The following is a 21,507-nucleotide window of genomic DNA, read 5'->3' as shown; positions in this document are numbered from 1 at the left end:
TTATGATCTGCGATCAAAAACACGTATTTTCCATAATTTCTTAATCATTGAACTGGAATGGGCCGTCTATTTGTATTCATGAGGTTTCTTTTAGAAATAAACCGCCAAGTGAATGAAAGCAGGTATCTTGTGAATGAGGGGTGGTGCGAGGGCAAGGGGGGGAGGAGGGTTGCCGACACAAAATGAGTTTGAGTAGCCGCTTGTAATGGGGAATTCTCTTAATTAAAATGCCAGATGGAGTCCATTGTGCTTTCGTTAACATTAAAAGATATTGATCTCAGTGATTCGATTAAAGTGACCACAAAATCTTAAGCATTGTTCGCTTTATTTCATAGTATTTAAACATTTCCGAATAAAACGTTTATCGTGAGGTGGTTGAGAGGACCATAAGCTTAAAGTTGTGCGGAATTTGAGACTCTCAGCGGGGTTAGGTTATGATTTTGGTCCAGGAATGGATTGAAGGCCTCTGGTTACTTTATATACAAAATAATATAACAAAATTTTGTATTATACCCACACGCAAAAAAATGAGTATTGCTAATTTATTAAGAATCTCTTCAAAATTATAAAAACAGGATGGCAGACCCTTATTAAGATGTGAAACATAAAATATAAGATATCCATGAATATTTACGGCGGTAAAGTTCTCCACTACAAATCCGTAAATTGCGGGTTTAAAGCAAAGATTATTGAATTAATTTCACAATTCACAATTAATTAATGATTGGCGATCGGAAAAAGAAGTATGAAAATAAACATAACAGCTATTCAATTTTTATTTCTTATTTCACACTAATACGTAGTATAGAATAATTTGAAAAAATAACGAATATTTTTTTAAATAGAGAGATATGAGCCATCAAGTAGAGTCCTATTTTGAAAATCCTTGCTGATGGTATACTTATTTTCTATATCAAGCATGTCGGAAAAATAAAAAATAAAAAAATGTCTTATTTAATATGGTAAGATGTTTCGAAGATAATTCTGTTTAAAAAAAAGTTTTAAAAATGTATAACTTATGAACGTGAACCCAATGGAAAAGTTCTAGGCAACATTTTAGATAATATTATCAAAAAATATATGTAATACATTTTAAGAAAATCAGTTAAGTAGATCATAAGATATCTTAAACACCAGTTTGAAAAAAGTAGTTTAAAAACGCACAAGATAAAGCAGTACGGCGTCAGCGTCTTAAAACCAAATATTACCTTTTGTGTTAACTGGACAGTACGTGAGGTCTTCCATTATTGCCGCGATGTCCTGCGACTCCTTTTGAGAAGTTCTGCAATTTCCTATTTAGTCTCCAGCACTTATGTTAGTTATACATAGATATTTATACATCTGATCGCTACCAGAGTGTTCGGCAGACTCCGTGATCATTTCTAATTGCTGTAGCTTCGGAAATAATTTGTATTTTGAATTGGTTAAAAGTTTATAATATTCCTTAAAATATAAACAACTAATCTAGCAAAAAAAAGTAATTCGCTATTTTGAAAATCTCGAGGTAATGTAACCACTTATAATTTAGTTTATTGGCGGTACATCCCAGAGTGCAAGATACTCACTATCGTCATGCTGAAAAGCCACCATTAAGAAATGAAACATTGTTTGAAATGGCTCTAGTCGTTTTTGCTGACCAGATCTGAATAGACAGGTACTTTTTCTTCCTCATCTTCTCCCCTTCTCTACTACATTCAGTCTCCTAATTTACAATAATCGGGGATGCCATAATCTCACTGGCTACAGACGATTCGGAGTAGTTGGGACTGTGATGGACTCGCCCTGGGATAAATTTTTTTTATTGTTGATTTATTATGGTGGGAAAGAAATTTTCAGTTGGTCTCACGACATAGGAGATTACCAGATGTTGGACAACTGATTTTAAAACAAGTGTTTAGATTTATTAGGGTAGAGAAAAAAAAAAAAAAAAAAATAGGAACATGCCCTGTATCGTCAGAGACCTCCGTGATGGTGGTTGATAATAGTAAGCCGAGCTAAAATGCTGGTGGGCCAACACGCCACTGGACTGGGGGTAGTCAAGTTTCATCCTTTGAACAAAGAGTTAGACATTTTACTGGAGGAGTAACAATTTATTGGTTTTGAAACGATTTAAAATTAATGTGACAGGTTCTAGGGCCATAATTGATGTGTTCCTTTAGTGTATTTCTGTCTTTTGAAAACAAAAAGCATTCAGAATTCAAAAGAACATAAATTAGAAATCGCATATGGTGATTTGGGGGGTTGGTTTGGGGAGAGGGAGTCTGGATTTGAAAGCGCGGGGAGACGGGCGGATGGACAGTTAGCGTTGAAGATCGGAAGGAGGAAGCCGATAGTCGAGGGTGAAAAAAGCGGTTCAAGGGAGTCAGGTTTTGAAAACGTTGGGAGGCGGGAAATACAGTCAAGGGGGTCAGAGTTTCAAGGTCTGGGAGACGGTCAGGAATAATCAGGATCGGTCAGCGGTTTAAGATAGTCGAGTTAGTAAAAACTAGGAAGCGCGTCAACAAGAATTAATCGTCGGGACGCGAACACGGCTAAAATCATTTAGTGTAGAAGGTGCGGTTTTCTAACAGCATGAGTATCTTACTGCATGTGACTGTGTTTGTTTTTTATAATTATTTGGATTGTTGACACTAAGATGTATCGGTAAGTCTATTATAATCTAATTATTAACACTTATTTCCCTAATGTAAACCAAATAATCCAATTGTATTTTAAAGTAAGGGTATTTAACTTGAGTATTATAGGTAATTATGTTGAAGTCTTGAACGGAAGAACTTGGGACAATGGTCCGGACCTGTTAGCAAGGGAGGCCATAAATCACCTATTGCACTGAAGTTACCGGGTCTTGGCTATTAAAAAAGGGACGAAGAACGGTTACCCTGAAACCGCTTTAGATCATCCAACAATAGACATTGTTTATGAGTTAGACTATTTTATGAGTTTAAAATGATTTAATAATTCTCTAGTAGTTATATTTAGCGCCAAAATTTATAGAACACAAACCATTGTATTTATGCAGTGTTTTTATAGTAACGGATAGAACGGTAAATTAAGTGCTTCAATGCCTGTTATTTGAAAATGAGTTGTCGTATCCTCCTTGGGAATTCAACTTATTCTATACGGAATTCATAAAATATATTTAATTAAATATAATTTATTCAAACATCACTCTTTTAATTCATTTTTGAATCGGAATAACGCAGCGGATCGAGGCTAGTCGCCGAGAGAGTGCATCTGTCTGGCATTCCTATTCTGTCAAGCGAGATTTTAATTTTTCATAGGTTTGACGGGGACGAAGTATACGAATTTTCCGTAGGCTGTCCTATCTTACCAAAGCGACAAAAGCGAAGGGAACGAAATTTGTAATTTGGCTTGCCTAATAGGGACTCTTGTGTTAGCAAAGTCGATAACCCTGGATACCGATATAACGTCTATTTTAGTATAGCAGCGCCGGCTTTTTCCCCTGCTATTGGTGTGGTTGAGTTATTCCCGTAAAAGCACCGGTTTCTGTCGAAGGTGTTGGCGGACCAGCCTTAGATAGTCACCCGGAATAGACCCCTGTTTCGAGTATTTTCAGCTGGTGAGAGGACGCTTTCACTGAGTTCAGATCGAAGGGAACGAAAATTGCTAATGGGCTTTCCTACTTGAGTTAGCTGGTAGACGAAGGAACAAAGCGGATAAGGGCTATGCTATTCTTGGCTGGCGTGTGAGGAGGATTTTCTCGCCGACAGAACGAAGGGATCGTGACGAATATGAAGTTGTTTCGGCGCTTTCTGACGTCCTTCCTGTCAAATTCAATAAGTACTTACCCCACTATAGGAGGAGAAGTCATCCAGAATTAGGTTGGAAATTGACTCCGACTGAAACCGTTTGAGCTGACGGAGATCGGATGATTTCAGATTCACGACCTGATGATTCCAGTATCCCTGATCCTTAGCGCCGGAAGTCGAGGATATCAATTTCTACTATTCTTTGATATTTGAAGCGAACGGAGGGTAACAAACGATAGAGCGAATGACCATGACTTCGAAGTGGGGTAAAATCTCCCGTCTAGGAAACATTCGTTATGTCGGATGGACGCCCTCATCCAAATTAAATATTGACATGACTATTTTGAGTGTGGACGAAAGACTTGAAGTATGTTCTGTATTGTACATATGATAAATATGTGTCATTACCTCTACTGGAACGAGAAGCTGTATAGACTGGAGCCAGGAGCTATTTGGAGTAGCGTGACTGCAGAGGCGAAGTCGAACAAACTGAAGCTGAATTCATCATTATTTTTACGAGCGTAAACCAGAGGGGTGTTCACGGGACTCCCGAACTCCTGACGTTGCTGATGCAAACCACTTCAGTATATGTTTATGTTTGAGGTTAGTAGAGTGGACTCCTAATTTTCGGCATGCTGGCGAAGCTCAACTCATCATCGATTTGGGGGAGGTTGACGCGACCTAAACCTCGCGCTACCCACGTGGCCCAAATGGTTCCTGACACCTGGCTATCATGCCACCGGACCGGAGCAGCCCCTTGTACCTAACGGTATAAGATGAATCTTCATCATTCATCATCAACATCAACATCAACAGTTACCACCAAGGACCCACATTCCACCTTCATCACCCTCCGGCAGGAGGCAAAACATGTCATTATTTCATCTGTCGCTGAGCGATATTCAATTCATTTCTGGAGGTGTTGGGATTGGACCATCAACTTGGCTGCTCTCGAGCTGGTCACGTTGATGGGTGGGATTTGGACGGAGACCAATCGAAAGCAACACATGTTTTGTCTCTAGCTATTCCCGAAAATACCTACTCATAGAAATAACTCACAAAACTAACAATCCATAGTCAAATCATTAACTTAGAATCTTGTGCATCTTGAATTGAATTGTCTATAGTGAATTTCATGTACTTAATTTGTAATTAATTGTCTCATTATATTAGTACATTATCAACTGCAGCAACCGGAAACGTTTGGGCGAGCAAACAAGGTAGGAAAAGGTAGTTAAAATCAGGGTAGTCGGTCATTGTCTTATTTTCAAACCATACAGAATGTAACACGCCTCATCTAAAAAGAACCAAAGTTACCACAACCAATTAAAAGGATCCTTCAATGAATTAATCCCTGTCGAAACAAAAAATTGACACAACGTGACATATTAATTCGTTAAGATTGAAGGGTTGATAAACCGCGAGAAGAGCCAAATCAAACGAGCAAAAGATTAATCCGTTGACGAGAGAAAGGGGAGACGGGAAAACATTACAGGACTATTGTGCTATATTCACTTTTTTATGAAAAAATAAACACCTTTTTCTAAAAAATAAAATGATTTTTTATAAAAGATGTATATTGTCATAATTAATCTGAAAACATAAATCCCATCTTTAGAACAAGGTCATTATCTCAATCGCTTTATTCACCATAATGATAACTGTTTAGTCAAAAGTGACGGGTTTCCACCCAGGCGTCTCTGATTAACTACTGCTTGCTCTTAAACTACGAGTAAGTCCTCTGTCATTGTACTAGCAATATTTTCCCTTGATATTGATAAAAGAAGAAGGAATTCAATAATTGTTAGGTTATTCGTGTGTGCGTCTTTGTTAAAAATGTTTGTCTCTGAAATCACTATTTTCTATTCTTCGGATTACATTATGCAGACTAAAAAATATGTTTTGGATAAATTGAGGCTTTTAAGATTGCATACAAAAAAAATTTTTTAGAAATAGATTTTTATGACTTCGATTATCTGTAAGAGTTTCCATTGATTAAGTTTTTTCTTTCTTATAAAATTATCCACAAAAACCAATAAAAACCACTTTTGCGCTAAAATCGCTCGTTTTCCAGGCGATTTTTAAACTTATTACTGAAATTCGTGGTGATATAAGGCACACTTAGAATACAAATATGTTTGGTTTGTTTATTTTTTCAAAAAGAAAGGCGAAGAAAAAAAAATTGCTACTTTCGCATTGCATGATATCTATGGTTTTAGACTTTCAAAAGGCATATAGTGCTTAATTCTCGTTCATCACCAATCAACTTTTTAAAAAGCTTCAAAGGTTTCCGTCACCAATCCTTTAATTCAGTTCAAAAGGCGCCCCTGAATGTAAGTGAACTACCATGCAAATTGGCGACAAACTTAATCTGCGCTTGGCGACAAACTTAATACGTTTCTCCAATCCTTCACGAGGATTCCCCAAACCGAGTGCTAACGGCTCCCAATTTTCGCCATCAGCCAGCTACTGGACTAAGCGGTTTTCGCTTTGCTTATCCATTTTGTACGTCTGCTTTCAAAAAAATAAGCCAATCTCTTTTCCTCAACTCTTCTCGCGACTAAGTCGACTTAAAAGTTAACTTCGATTCGAAATAAAATTTTAAATAAAGCTTCCTTCGTAAGACAACATTATTTTCTGAGCATGTAGATCATACATAGGATGGATTAACGACCTGACATTAAAAAAATCTTTGTCTGAGAAAAGCGCTTTACAAGTGATATACTATTTTTATTACATACGTGGTAGTTTTAATGAATAATTCTAATTTCGAAAAAAGCAATATTTCACATATTGATTGACAAATTTTAAAAATGCATCCGAAAGAATTACAGAGTGGATTACTGAAAATACTGCTTTCTAAAAAAACCATGTGTATATAAGATAAATTCTTTTTTATTTATTTGTCCACTATAGACTCAAAAACCACTAGACAAATTTCGCAAAAAAAAATTGTTTTTATTAATGTCAGGAGTGGTTTAAGGGGTAAAAAAATTCGGGGACGTCTGAGGAAGACTGAATGCATTATCTTTATACTAAAATGAGATACGTAGTTGATATAATGTGGTATGCAGTAACGAATAGTGGAAGTCGGGGACGCCCGAGGAAGAAATGGCACGCTCAAGTGAAACAAAAACTTAAAAAATAAACTTTTTAATTCTTTACACTTGAATTCACAACCTCGAAACCTTACTCCAAACCTTTCATAACCCCTAGCAATGCCGGGTACACGTCAGCTAGATTGATATTAAATTTTGATACATAATATTTTAACGGAACCAATTTTAAATCTAATGCCTCCTCATAAATAAATATTTGTAGCTAAATGTTGTTTCTTTCTCATCAAATTTGATTACTTTTTCCTTTGTTTAGACGGTCTAATAAATTTGGGGCAATCACACTGTAAATTTCGGTAAGGGACAGCGTTGACTCGGTTGGTGCAAATTCCCGCCATTAATATTCAAATTCTTCTAATATTTCGTAAAATATTGTGGATAGGGTCTAACGAATTGATCTGGCCGAAAAATTCAATTAAATATTTTTTTCTGAGCTGCGCGTTCACAAACTTCATTGTTTTTGGTAAGATACCATTTTTAACAAGTACGTTTTTGTATTTTTTTAGCAAATTATCATTAATAAATGAGCTTTTACTTAATCATGAATATTCTTGGTAAAATTTTGGCAATGCTTTTTTATGTGGATTTTGGGTGAGATTCTGCATTTTCTTCCTATCCCTTAAAGCTGTCATTTGTCTCTTAAAGCGCAGTAAATTCATACTCATTCTGGAATGCATTGCTTACTTACATTGAACCTTGCAAATAATATTGTTTTTACATTGTATTCTTTAACAAAAATTGCCATCTAAAAGTGTACCGCTATGTGCGATTAACACCCCAATTGGATTACTTCGAGCATAATATGTAAAGAAAGGATGGAAGTTAAGGTACCAACAAGAAAGCTAAAGGAGGCGGCGTTTTTTTACGTTTACCCTACACAAAAGACCTTGAGAAAAATAATTTCTCTCGGGGCCTGTCTTCATTTGGGATGCTGTGTGATTTTGGGAAAGTCAATGGTGGGAGGTTTGGGTAAGAAATGTCCAGGAGTGACGAAGATATATCCCACTGCGGCGCAAGAAGGGTCGAAAGACCAGTTGGAGGTTCTTCCTAAACCACCCTCTCCCGATTTGGCACGCCATGCAGTTGGTGGGTAGGCGCATCCTGAACAGTCTGAACACACCTCACCCGATGAATCCGGACATCCCTGCTGAATCATTTGGGGCGACATATGGCAGAGGTGTTGGTAATCCAATAAATCATTTCGGGAGCGGAGATACGCAAAAAAATAAATTACTTAATTGTTTTCCAAAATTGCCTATTCAAAGGCTGCACACACTGCACAGACTTGGTAATAAGTTTTGTTCAATAATAATCGATATTTACCGTTACGAACTAAAAATGTGTTTATTCAAACGTCTTCAACAAATGCGTGAAGTTTTCTTCCATTCATCTTTTTTTATTTATTACTTATGCTTTATTTTGTGAAACACATAATAAAAGAATGAATGTTTTGAGAAACCATTTAAAAAACGTATTCCTCCCTAGATGATCAATTTGATATCGTATGTACGTATTTTTTTCCTTTTTTTTATTTCCCATAAGTAAATTTTTTTAAAAGCAGCTTATAAGGATTTTTTTTTAAACATACATGTATGATAGTTTAAATACTAATAGTAATGGATGTAACCGTCACAGAAGCTGCCTATATGTGAGTGTAAGATAAAAAATTATACATGAATTATTTAAGTACCAGCATCAAAAAATAATTTTTATTTATTTTTAAAGTGGGTAAAGTGGTGTTATATAAATTACATATCGGTACAAAATATACGTATAATTGCAATCTCACCAAATAAGAAACTGGTTCTTGTGCTTGGTGGGTGAGTTACACAGTGGTTATATAGTGGTAATATTGATGTTGCAAAACATTGTAAATAAAATTGTATTTAAAACAGATAATTAATAGCAATAATATTTCAACAAACCAACTATTTTTTTTGGAATAACTTAGATTAAATCCTCAAATTGTTATTCGAATTCGTTGAATACAATATTGGCAACTTTCAGAGGAAAATTTGAAACATCAAAATCCGCTTCGGCAGAGCGGAGGTCCTTGGTTTAATACCGATGCGACCGAATCTTTTTCTGGGATTTCTGTTCTTATTAGAGTTGCTAATATTGTCTTCAATAATTTTACATAAATTTTTATTTGTCATACCAGATTTGAGGTCTTACAATAATATTTTCTAAACCTACTGATATTTTTTTATAAACTTCTATAATCTCCATATTTATATTTTTATTATTTTTGAGTTCAAATTGTAAGATATGCCTACTGCACTATGTAAAAGCCAAATGGATGATAATATATTATTTTTATAACTTAAAACGATAAATAATACGTTGAGGTAATAAATAATACACATTTTTAATTTATAAGACAACGGCAAATACCTAAGTAGCAATCAGAATATAAAGTATAATTTCGTAAATTGTTAGGATTGTTTATGAATTATTTTTATCAAGAAAAGATTGGTTATTAACTTCGGTGAGTTATTTTTTTTTTTCACTTATATAACTCATCAATGTTTTTTTTTTACTTTCTCGCAAGAAAGTAACTAAAACATTTTCATGTTATTAATGAAATCGTTACCCAGAGATGTTTTTCAGTCACAAAGACAAAACCCCGGCGGCTGCCACGGGAGATGAATCCCAAGCAATAGACATAAAGAGATCGGAAACAATGGCGATCCTTGCGGCATTCCATTGAAAAGAAGTAAACACTACAATAATAACTCTGATTTTTTGAGAACCTATCGCTATGGGGTCAGACTATTGTGAAATTCATCCGGTATTCTATAAACCAACAGATTAATATTTCATTAATCTGTGCCTTAATTTGTATTCTTGGTTAGAAATCAAAAATTCAACAAATGAAATCCAAATGTGCAAACTATTATCCTTTTGTACTGTCCAAATAAAGAAAATATTGTCCATGTAGAAAATTTTTGTCGAAGTCTATATGATATTTTCGTTCAATTTTTCACTATTTCGCTGTCCCTATAATAGAAACTTTAGAAATATAAATCCTCAAAATATTTTGAACAGATGAACTGGCTATTATAATGGCAAAAAAGCGTATTTGCACAGGATTATAGAAGTTTGTAAACTCCAATATGTTGCATTATACATGTCAGGTTTTTAAGAATCTAGAGTAAGATAGATTGAAGACGTAGGAGACAATGACATTATTTTATCAGTACGCGTTACTCTAAATCAGCCTGACTGTAACCTGAAGAGCGAAGATTTTCCTGAAGTAAACCAGAAGGTTAAAAAATGTATCAAGACCAGACATTTCTGTAGATGGAGAAAAGAAGTCAGATAAAGTAAAATCAAGTTTTCGCGAAAGCTGAACATATTTAAAAATGCAAGCTACGGCAGTGCTGAAGAATGTGAAGAAACATCAGCTTTTTTTTCTTATTTAAAGTTGTTTCGCTGTCTTATCATGCCTTGAAATTTTCACCATTAAGTCTGAGTTCCTGTTGTTTTGATGTCTGCGATCATCTTCTAAATGCATTGTCACTTTCTTCAAATAGACTGTACAAAGTTAAAGGTTTAGGCAATTCCAATTTTTAAAATCATTATTATTGTGGGTAACTCTTGAGTGGCTCAGAATAGTGGCTTAGGAAGCCTCATCACGGGTAAGAACCACGTGAGGCCCATATTACCAAAGCTTGTTTTATGAAAAATACTGCTAATGTATCAATAAAAAATTACCAAAAGATGATCAATAATTTATTAATTATGCCACTAAAACAGTTTTTTTTTCAAAAACAAAAATTAATGATGACCATATTGACTATGTATACCTTTTATTTATTTATTTTATATTACCTATCTCCAGTAGTCTCTTGAATTCGTCGAATCAAAAACTTCCCTAGCATGATTATTAATGAACATCCCACAATCACAACTATCAACAAAACTTGTATTATTAATAACGGAGAATTTCCCGCCCAAATTTGTCGAATTCTTGCCAGTAATTTGGGATTCCTTTCAGGATCCAGGGAAGTACTATCCATTTTATTTGTCTGCCCATTCCCAAGCTTTGTTCCTATGTTTACCTAAAGGAGCTTTCGATTGTATGCCGCCTCATCTCGCCTTCTAACTCGGCTGCCCGGTTACCCGGGAACCCGGCCTTCCCGGTTATCCCAGGGTGGGTTTTCTACTTCCTTCTTCGACTTACTCCCACTTATCTGGTTTATTCCTCCTGCTCTACAAAAACATACCTCTGGAACCTCTCCTTAGATTGTTATCGTTCTCATTGAACAAGCAAACAAATCGTCAATTTGCTTTGGAAGCGGTCATGATTGCTTACTTATTGCATGTCATTATGTATCAACTTTGGTATGAACAGGTGGCATAGTAATATTTATTTCTCAATAAAAGTTATAGTTTTACTTAAATAAGCCGATTTTTTTCAGTAAAAGCCTTAACTCTTGTCCCAAAATGCAGTATTTGCATTTAATTTTACATTGTTATTTTGATATCAAAATTATAAGTTTCACATACGAAACAGTACAAACATAGAAAAAATAAAATATAAGTATAAGTTTCACGTACAAAACAGTATACAAATAAAAAAAAGATGTTAAGTAGAACAAGCCAGAAGAAACAAAAAAACAAACAGGGATATACACATAAGCGCAGAGCCAAGGTAGGAATTTAGAAAAAGGTACTTAACCACGAATACATTGGTAAAAATCTATTATGCTTGAATACAAATGCAGGGGATAAAAAAGGAGAAAGAAAGAAACAAAAAAAGTACAACTCGACATATATATTTTATTTTTCTCATTTTTATATGTTTTAAAAAAATATTCTTTTAAGTCCTTACTTGGAATTTTTGGATTATGCTGGCTGTTGTTATACATATCTGGAAGAGAGTTATAGAGTGTGTAGGCAATAAAGTTGAGAGATTTTATTCCATCTTTCGTAGGGTGCTTAGAGAAATGTGGATCTTATTGTTATTCCGAGCATTATGGTTGAGGATGTCTTGATTGTAAAGTAGCTTGATTTTAATGTGGGTTGATTGTTTGATAATTTGTAGGATGGTGGTCATGATTTCGTGTTTGGGAAGGACTGTGATAGGAAGGACACCGGAAATTGAATGTCCTTGACATGTGTGTCCCATAGAAGACCTAAAACATTTCTGAGAGCTCGATTTTAGACAACCTGCAGGTCAGCAGCAGAGATAGGATAGCTGTGAATGTTTGTTATATTTATCAATAGAGCAATATTGGTAGATTCCTGTTTTACCACGGTAACAAATTCTCTTTTGTTTAAGGATACTAAATTATATTTTTTCAACTTTAAATTTTCAAACTCAAGAAACGGCAGCTTGTGATGAAGGCGTTCTTCTGTATTATTATCATAAAATGAAGGGATTGTATAATAAGGATGGGTTGTTTTATGGAATTTGAACAATTCATCAAATTTAAAAGTTGATTTTCAAGTTCTGTGAAGGTTCCATTCAAGTTTTATTATTATATCATTAGTTGCCAGGGACTTAACAAAACTTAAATAGTAACAAAACTTGAATGGAACCTTCACAGAACTTGAAAATCAACTTTGAAATTTTATGAATTATTCAAATTCTGTGAAACAACGTGTGATTAATATACCAAACATTGCATTTATTTAAAATTTAAAAAAAATGTTTTAAGTAACAATTGTTGAATGTAAAAACACTAGTACGTGTTGAATTATTTGGCGGGTTTGGATTGTAAAGCAGTTGACCAGCAATCAGATGGCTGCGGGATTAATTCCTGTAGGCGGCATTAATTTCTTCCGGGAGATTTTCTCAATTTGTTTGGGAGTTTCAGGCTAAAAATTATTGCTCATCATAATTTGTTATTTAATAAAGTTTTCGCTTGTCCCGCAACTCCAGTCTTTGCAATAATACTGATTGTACGAATCAAATTTATCATTAAAAAAGTCAAATGGAAAAAGCGTGTGCCTCATAAACATTTAATGGTTCAATAATTCTCAGTAATAATCAGAAATTCAAAGATATATTTCAATTAAAACCTACTCAAAATATCTTTTGCTTTTTCTTAATAAATTGTTTGGTAGAGTGCTCTATAATAATGAATGGTAATTATTGTTTTTGTTATCTTACAAGTAAAAACTCATCATAAAACGTAAGTTCAAGAAGCTTTATTTATCAAACAAAGTTTCTTAGAAGGTTCAAAATCATTTTCCTAGAAAATGTTGTTTACATCAAAAAAATTAAATGGAAAGCAAGTAGGCTTTTCAATTCTCTTAAATAAGTAGGAAAATTCCCCAAAACTGTTAAAGGACAATACATTTTACGTAAATAATCTTCTTGTCATGAAATTGAAAAATGGATTTAAAAAATCTGATGAGGGAAAGTGTAGAAAATACAAATAATGTCTTATTGAAAAAAATCACGAATGCTCATATTTTACGGAATATGGAGGTTAAGGTTTCATTAATTATGACAAATTAAAAAATGTTTTTTTAAAAGATAATCTTGCTTTCAATGACCATCTTGACAACCCCTGTGGTGGGGTGGAAAGCTTCTTGATTTTGAACCCAGACTTCGTGAATTATCAGGTGTAGTCTTGTCACACTGAGTATTGTTCTGGAGGCTACCAAGAAGACAGTAAAGCTGTATCTATGATTGGTGAAAATATTTTCTTTTTCAAGTACCTTTCCCCTACTGAATTCCTATGCGCCAAATAACATTTCCTTAAATGATTACTGGCTCTGAGATAGTTAACTGAAAACATAAAAATGCACACTCAAAGGTCTATTATGAGTGAAAGTCAACAAATAATATATAAAAAATCGCTATATGAAATTAAGAAAGCTTACAGCGTGAACATTAAATAAAACCAGCATCCTTAAAAGCTCCGGAGAGCACTTGTAAGAACAAAAACTAAGTGATTCTATCGGGGATTCCATTCTCCAGAGAATCTCGAAAGCGAATTCATCCTTGCGTATAAAACTCAAACAAACAGAACCCACTAACTTCCACGGGTGTTCTTGTTACTAAATAAAACAATAGTTTTAATAAATGTATGCTCCTTCCCAGAATCCATTCTTCCATTCCTTCTTTGAGAGTGGCAGCATAAAGCATTGTTCAAACTCTTTCGCTTTTACAAAACCGCAATTATTTCCATTTGTTGTTATACCCTCTTGGTCATATTTCAAGAAAATTTCACAAAAACTGTCTTTGTTAACTTTCTAATAACAGTGCAGTTTCATTAAGTATTTTCTTTGGTCCGATAGTTCCTCAGACCTAGCAAAGAAAACACGATGCTGTTCATAGATAAATGGAAACGCGATTCGAGCTTTTTTTAAATGTCACAATCAAAATATTTGTTCTGCATAAATGTTGCCCACGTTTCTCTCAAAGGAAAAGACGGTTTGATATTATAGACTTATAGAGTAGAATCGCAGTGTCTAGAACATCCAATTCGTGTTGTTTGTAAGTATTTTTAAACTTTGTGTTGCAAGTTTGATATTATAGACTTATTAGAGTAGAATTGCAGTATTCAGAACATTCGATTAGTGTTGTTTGCAAGTTTTTATCTTTGTGCTGTTAGTTTTTAGACATTACTAAAAGAGGAAATAATATAGCGTGATTTTAAACTATATGAACTTCAAACTCACATCTTATGAAGTTTTTAATTATGTTCAAGGTTATTTAAATTAAACTGACTTCGAAAACATACGCAACACACCACTTACCATGTGCAAGGTTTGGCAGTTGATTCAGTGTCATAAAAAAATCAAATGTGTTTGTTGTCTTTAATACACCTCAATTACTTGCAGACTTAAATAGCGGATTCGAATCCCGGCATGCGCAAGTAAATTTTATTATATTAATTTGTGTTATTTCATAATGCATTTATTTAAAAGTTTCAGTTTTTCAGTTTTTTGCGGCACGTTCCCGAGTCGAAGATATTCTCACTATCTCCCTAGTGTAAGATCAGTATTCACAATTAAAACTGTGCCTGAAGTGGCTTTAGCCTTGTCGAGATGAGAAGTGACCAGATAAATGGCCAGGAACTTCCCTGCCTTCCTTTTTCCCATCATCTTCCATCCTCCACACCACTCTCGACCTCACAATATACCCCTATTAGGGATGCCATTGTCTCACTGGATCCAGACGTTTCCAATAAATTGGGACTTTTGTGCCATATTCATATTAAAACATGACATGAATACTTACTTAAATGCATGCTCTTCAATCTCGGATAAGATAATAAGTTCGTTTCGTCGCATAGCTAAGGACTCTAGACATACCTTGACTAGGACGAATACGGGTGCTGGTATTTTATTTTTTGTGATAACCGGATCCCTAGTTGTGAGGCTAGAGGAAGTAAGAAAGAAAAGAGTAAGGAGAAGAGGAATATTGCGAAACACTTGGAAAATTAGATCCGGTCACCAAATACAGCTAAAGCTATTCTAAGAAATGGTTCAATTCTGAATGGTGGTCTTTTAGCAGAGCGATAGTTTGATAGATCAATCTAATACCTGAAAATGTGTACAACTATCATATTATTACTTCCTCAGAACTAGGCAGCCAAGACATTTTATTTTTCGAAGAGGCAGAACCAATTTGCCAATGATCGATTGCCTTTGGGAGTAAGGAATACACTCTTAAGCCGTTTTTCTTCTAATGCGGACATTTTTCAGTTAAATTTAAGTTTTTTTTTTTTTTTTTTTTTTTTTATTTGTATAAAGATTACATACAATATTATTTATACCCGCTAAGCTACTGCAAGTAGCTTGTCAGCAGGAGATTAGTTGCACCTATAATAATAGTATAGTACATAAAATTAAAATAATCATCAACGCTTTAGCGTAGTAATACATACATTTCTACAAAAAAACCAAAAAAAATATAAATAAAAATTGTGATATACCTTAAATTTGAAAATACAGAAACAGTGTTGTGGGGAAAAAAAAACAGTCTTAATACATGAGGTTACTCCTTAGAAGCCATGATTTTAATATTAAAGAGAATTTATTAATGGAGCAATTTTCTTTTAATTCATATGGCAATTTGTTAAAAATTAAAGGTATTGTGTATTCAAGAGTTCTTTGACCATATTTGTTTTGAAACATAGGTACTTTCATTCCTTTATTTTGTATGAAACGTGTATTGTGTACATGATCCACCATTGTTTTATACGGACTGTCAGATATATGCTGTAATACAATTTTTTGCCACATAAGGGCACGAATCGGTAATACATTTATTGATTTATACATAATACTAATGTCTCTCCTCTGGTTATAAATGGTTTTGCTTACTAACAACTTTACAATGGCATTTTGAATCATTTGTACATGTTTTATGTTGGTTTTGCACGATTGACCCCATGAAGTTATCCCATATCTTACGGTAGATTCTGCAAGAGACAGATAAATCAATTTCATAGTTTTTAAAGGCACAAAATATTTTATTTTATACAGTCTTCCTACAATAGACCGAAGGCGCTTACACAGTTTTGAAGTGTGTACATCCCACTTCATGTTACAATCTACTGTAACTCCTAGATAGACATATTGGTTAACCAGTTCGATATTTGTACACGCACAGGGCTGTGTGATATTGTTGTGAATGCAGTCAAAAGAGTGAGATATGATTAGAGGTGCCTCGCTATACTTGGCATGTGGTGATCTTATATGCATCAGTTTTGTTTTTTTAGAATTAATTAGTAAACCATAATCATGTGACCACCTTAATAAAGAAATAAAGTCTTGCTGCAACAATTTCATTGCAATAGATAAATTTTCATGGGATATGACAAGTGCAGTATCATCAGCGTATACATAATATTTAACAAACGAAAAAATTTTTGTCATAAGAGATACAAAGATAATATAAAATGTTGGTCCCAAAATTGACCCCTGTGGAACTCCAGTTTTGACATTCAGTGACTTAAAGATTGCAATAAACATATTTTGTTTTTGCTCATGGCTGGGTCTTAAAAGATGTAATTAATGTTACGTTATTCAGGTTTTAAAGTATTTTTACCAACAAGTCCCAACTACATTTTGAATTTTCTCGGAATCTCGCGATGCTCCCGAGGTATCTAAAATGTGCAACATATTACTTATTTCTGAAGTTGTCTCTAAAAAAAGTACTATTTTTGAAATAATATTAAATTATCATTGAAATTTTTGCATTTGAAAAAAACATTCATCTTTCTAAAAAATATTTTTCTAATATCAAACATGAAAATGGTAAAAAAATACTTACCAGGACATTTTGACTCGGAACGTCCATAATTTTGAAAGAATTTGAAATTTATAAAACATATTCCTTTGGTGTAGATAATAAGTAATAAAACTGTCACTTCACTTTTTATGCCGTTCATACAATAAAAAAAATATATAAATAATTTTTTTTTTTTTTTTAAGTGACCGAGGGGAATAGGGTCCCATTAGCTCAGTTGGTAGAGCACTGGCCCAGAAAGACAAGGGTCCTGGGTTCGATTCCCAGATGTGACCGTTTCCTTTTCTGATTTTTCTGTTTCAGATTTTCATTTAGAAAATCACTAATATTGTCTTCAATATTTAAATAATTTTTTAACTTTCAACTGTCAATGAAAAAATACCGCCAATTCGTAATCACGCACTGTAAAAAAATTTATGCGTGTAATAATGTATGAATGTATGAATACTTATTTATCTTTTTAATGACGAACATATGTGGTGTTTTGGAAAAGGGAGACGAGTCAATAATAGTCAATTTTACAGGGGAGCCAATTTTGTATTCTCGATTTTTTGCCAGATCTGAGAATTGTAATTAGGAATATATTTTTATGCAATAATTAATGAAAATATTTATTCTACAGAAGAGTATTTGAAAATTTGGAAAAAACTTATTTTTAACAATTTTACGTGACTCATTCCTCTTTTCCGTGTCACGTTTGGACCTAATTTTGAATAAAACATGAGTTATGTCTTAAATGTTTCTTATTTTTTTCTGTTATTTTTCAACTTAATAAAGGAAAAATCATTTACCTATTTAAGAAGGATGCACTTATAATCATTGACACAGAAATTTGTATTGGAATAATTTTATTTAGTTAAAAAACGACATTTTTAACATAAATTTACAATGATATTGCAAAGTAAAAAAAAGTATCCTGTTATAATGACATGTAATACTCATCCAATATAAACAAAACATACAACAGATTTCTAATTAGTATAATTTGGGGGACTCATTCACCGGCATCTTCATATCCGTCTGGATCAACATTCGGAACGTTGCTAGCATCTGGTAATTTTTTATAAAAATCATGGCAATCAGGATCCACTAAATGAAAAACACTTAGTATGTCCTTTTTCTTTTCCTTGCTTATTGGAATAAGACCACTGTAGCATTTTCCAGGGCTCAAAATGGTGATTGCATTACCCCTACGTTTAAAAGAAATAGTTTTAAATGGGTCTTCAATATGCAAAGTCCTTTTAAAATGTATAGTTCCTGGGGTTGTGTTTTTATACATGAACCATTTTATATCGTGGAATAAAAATCGATTACCTTCATCATCAGTTTGTTTCAGCTGCAATGAACGCTTGTATAGCCCAGCAAAGTTTAAAAAATGTTCATGTGTCATGATTTTTACTGTAAACGATTTCTTTTTTCCAGCAGTTCTTACAAGATTGTACCAATCTCTTGGTAAATGAATATTCATGTCGGTTGCTTTTTTTTTCCTCTCAATTATAGCATGAATGGAATCACATTCCATGTGAGTGTGGCCTGGGACTAAAAATTTATGATGTATGATTATGTTTGGTCTTGCTTGAAGAGCACATAAAAACATTGCAACAACATGGCTGTTTTTATTTTGCCCACCACAGGTATCTGAATAAAATGTTAATTCATTTATTTGTGGTGGAATCGCAAGAATGAAATCATACAAACATGACGCTATTTGATTAGCCCCTCGACCACCTTCACATTCATGCCACATGTAACACGTTGTTTCATTTGAGAAGCAGTCGTAAATGGTTAAATTAAACGTCCACAAGGAACGTTTATAAAAGGCAATGTTTGAACGTAGCAGGGGAGTTGGGAGGCACTGCTGCAAATCAAAGCAATAGGTCCTTCTGCTCTCTGACGACTCTTCTTTATTTTTTGCCTTGGCAGAATATGCATAATCTGCTTCCTGCTTGTGGGCTTCGTATTTTGCCTTCAGTACCGATAAATCAGGTTCTTGTACAAGTTTCATCTGAATCGAATACGAATCGCACGTACTGCACGTATCCAGAGAAGGTTTTTTAAATGATAAGCCCATTGTACGAAACACATTTGAGAACATTGATCTGGAAACCGGATCCTCTACTTTTTCCTTATACATAAAATACATTTTGGTTAAAGTGAGTCCAATGGGCAAATACTTCTTAGAGGTATCCCTTCTAGAGTAATGTGACTCGTAGGCAGGATACTCTCTTATGTGATTTTTAATTTGATGAATGCGGTCATCCGATATCTTGGTAGAAGGCACACTGCTTCCCCGTTTGTCAGAAACCGGGAGCCCAGAAACAGATGTACATCTCTTTTTAATGACGGTACATATGAATTTGTTTGTTTCACAAAAAATCTTTTTAAAGCAACCTTTGCATATTTCGATAATGGCACCGTTAACTCGTATATGATATTTATGATTAATTTCCCTCTTCTTCGGTGGTACATTTCTAACCCGCATAGTTTTCTTAGGCCCATCGGTGATGAGGGATGAGATAAACGTAATTCTTTTGTCGAAGGTTCCTAGTGCCCAGTATTCATTAAATAATATACTTTGATATTCAAAAGACACTTTATCCATGCATTTTTTACGGCAAGCACTTAAGCGTTCCGTTTCTCGACCCTTGACCAATTTCCCAGTTTTAGATTTGTATTTTAGACCTCGATTACGTTTTTCTTTAATCTCTTTCCTTAATAAATAAAGAGATTTTCCTCGGTTTCCAGGGTGCGTGTCTTCAGTTTCAGTAGTTGCTTCACCAAGGAGTGCATTGTTGAAGGGACTGGGTCCATCGTAGCTGGAATTACTGGAACTGGGGGGTTTATAGCTTACATCCATATCACTGTTGCTAAAATCACTTGAATAATCTGGAACTATCGTCTGTAAGTCTTGGAGAGGATAACTGGAAGACGGACCTATAAAATAAAATCAGTATTTATAATATCTACAGCTTTATATACTATAGCTTTAAGAAATACATGGCACGACCAAGTGAATCAGATACTTGAGTCAGGCCATGTCAAGAGTCAGAATAATAGAAGAGCATGTATGAGACATTGTATGAATGTGAACGAGGCATGGAATGTGTGCCAAGACCGAGTTGTTTGGTGGTCCGTGCTCTCTGCCTACCCCTGAGGGGTAACTTCTGCCCTGAAGAAGCTACGGTTGTAGCGAAACCCAGTTGGCATTAAGTATATAAATAAAAATGGTGTTTACCAAGTCATTGTTTTATTTTAAATTATAATTTCACGTCACCAAGTAATTGCTTCATATGAACAAATAATGCATTCAGTTACTTAATTAAAGTAGGTACATAATTATATTCCTTTAATAAGAAATACTGATTAATTTACCTTACTTTATGGTTTGAATGAATACATCAAATAAGTGTTTTTGGAATAAACCATCAACTATACGAGTATTTCAAAAGCAAACTTTTAGGCTAATATCATTTAAATGATTTACCTGGAGTAGGAACGCTGTCATCATTTGGCATGTCTTCATGCAATATAATATTTTGCATGTTATTTATAACACTGATCTGGTTACTATTTGTCATTTGTCTGGCCACGCTGTCATCATCTGACATGTCTTCATACAATATAATATCTTGCATCTTATTCGCGACACTGATTTGGTCACCATTTAAACTACTTGAAGCAGTAGAAACATCTAAAAGTCCGTTTGTGACATCTGAAATTTAATAGGATTTCATAAATTAGTCAATAATTTAGTGAGATGAATCTAATACAAATATAATACCACAAAAGAACATGAAGAAATAATATAAAAATCTTACCATGCGATGAATTTGCATTCGAAAGCGCTATTATTGACCTCGTTCGCTTACTAAACATCTTTAAAACTCCTCAAAACACACGGTACCAAATATAAATATATAATAAACAACAGAAAATGATAATGCGACCGAAAGAATGATTCAAATCGCCAGTGAAACAACAACTGTCAAATGTAACAAGCCGCGGCGTCATGTAACCATAAAGCACAGAATGAACCATAGATAACACAGAAAACAGCGATTATTAAAGTTAACTCTGTTTTCCGTGTCAATATTTAAAAATATATATTTCGTTATACAGAGACAACTTGAGTTATCTCCAAGTGCGTGTTAATTTATTTAAAATATGACTCGTCTCTGTATGACAACGTCTAATAACTCGGAAACTAATTTTTTGAGCGGACTCATCTTTCTTTTCCGTGTAGAGAAAAAAATTAGGATTCTTCTGGCATATTTAACTCCATTTCGCAATTTTACTGACTCATCTCCCTTTTCCATAACACCACAGATATCATATATCTACGCATTATAAAAAAATATATAAAAATACTTTTATAATGTATTGACGCCCCGGTCAAATCTGT

The 21,507-nt window shown here is 34.0% G+C and overlaps 2 protein-coding genes across 2 annotated transcripts in view; one reads left to right on the top strand and one right to left on the bottom strand.

Annotated features, from left to right (window-relative positions):
- side-IV (sidestep IV transmembrane protein) overlaps positions 1-21,507 on the top strand; it is a 919,468-nt gene that overhangs the window by 657,944 nt on the left and 240,017 nt on the right. The gene's annotated exons all lie outside the window — the stretch shown is intronic.
- LOC149416899 (uncharacterized) lies at positions 16,596-21,034 on the bottom strand. The gene is made up of 4 exons (XM_089641257.1): positions 20,924-21,034; positions 20,590-20,817; positions 19,719-20,039; positions 16,596-16,630 (listed from the first exon to the last, which is right to left on the bottom strand). Exons 1-4 carry the CDS (start codon positions 20,979-20,981, stop codon positions 16,596-16,598), a joined length of 642 nt encoding a protein of 213 aa, XP_089497383.1. The 5' UTR covers positions 20,982-21,034.

The sequence above is a fragment of the Hesperophylax consimilis genome, chromosome 16 (assembly GCF_061612785.1).
Source record: "Hesperophylax consimilis isolate HC1 chromosome 16, BYU_Hcon_1.0, whole genome shotgun sequence".
NCBI classification, from domain to species: Eukaryota; Metazoa; Arthropoda; class Insecta; order Trichoptera; family Limnephilidae; genus Hesperophylax; species Hesperophylax consimilis.
Note: the sequence above shows the minus strand (reverse complement) of the source record. Positions and strands in the feature narration are given on the sequence as shown.

Bases quoted from the DNA above. Each gene is read 5' to 3' on its own strand.
- LOC149416899 (XM_089641257.1), bottom strand. From the start codon at position 20,981: ATGTTTAGTAAGCGAACGAGGTCAATAATAGCGCTTTCGAATGCAAAT. The intron at 20,818-20,923 runs GTAAGATTTTTA...ATTAAATTTCAG, and splicing joins GAATGCAAATTCATCGCATG to ATGTCACAAACGGACTTTTA. The intron at 20,040-20,589 runs GTAAATCATTTA...TTTATTTTATAG, and splicing joins TGACAGCGTTCCTACTCCAG to GTCCGTCTTCCAGTTATCCT.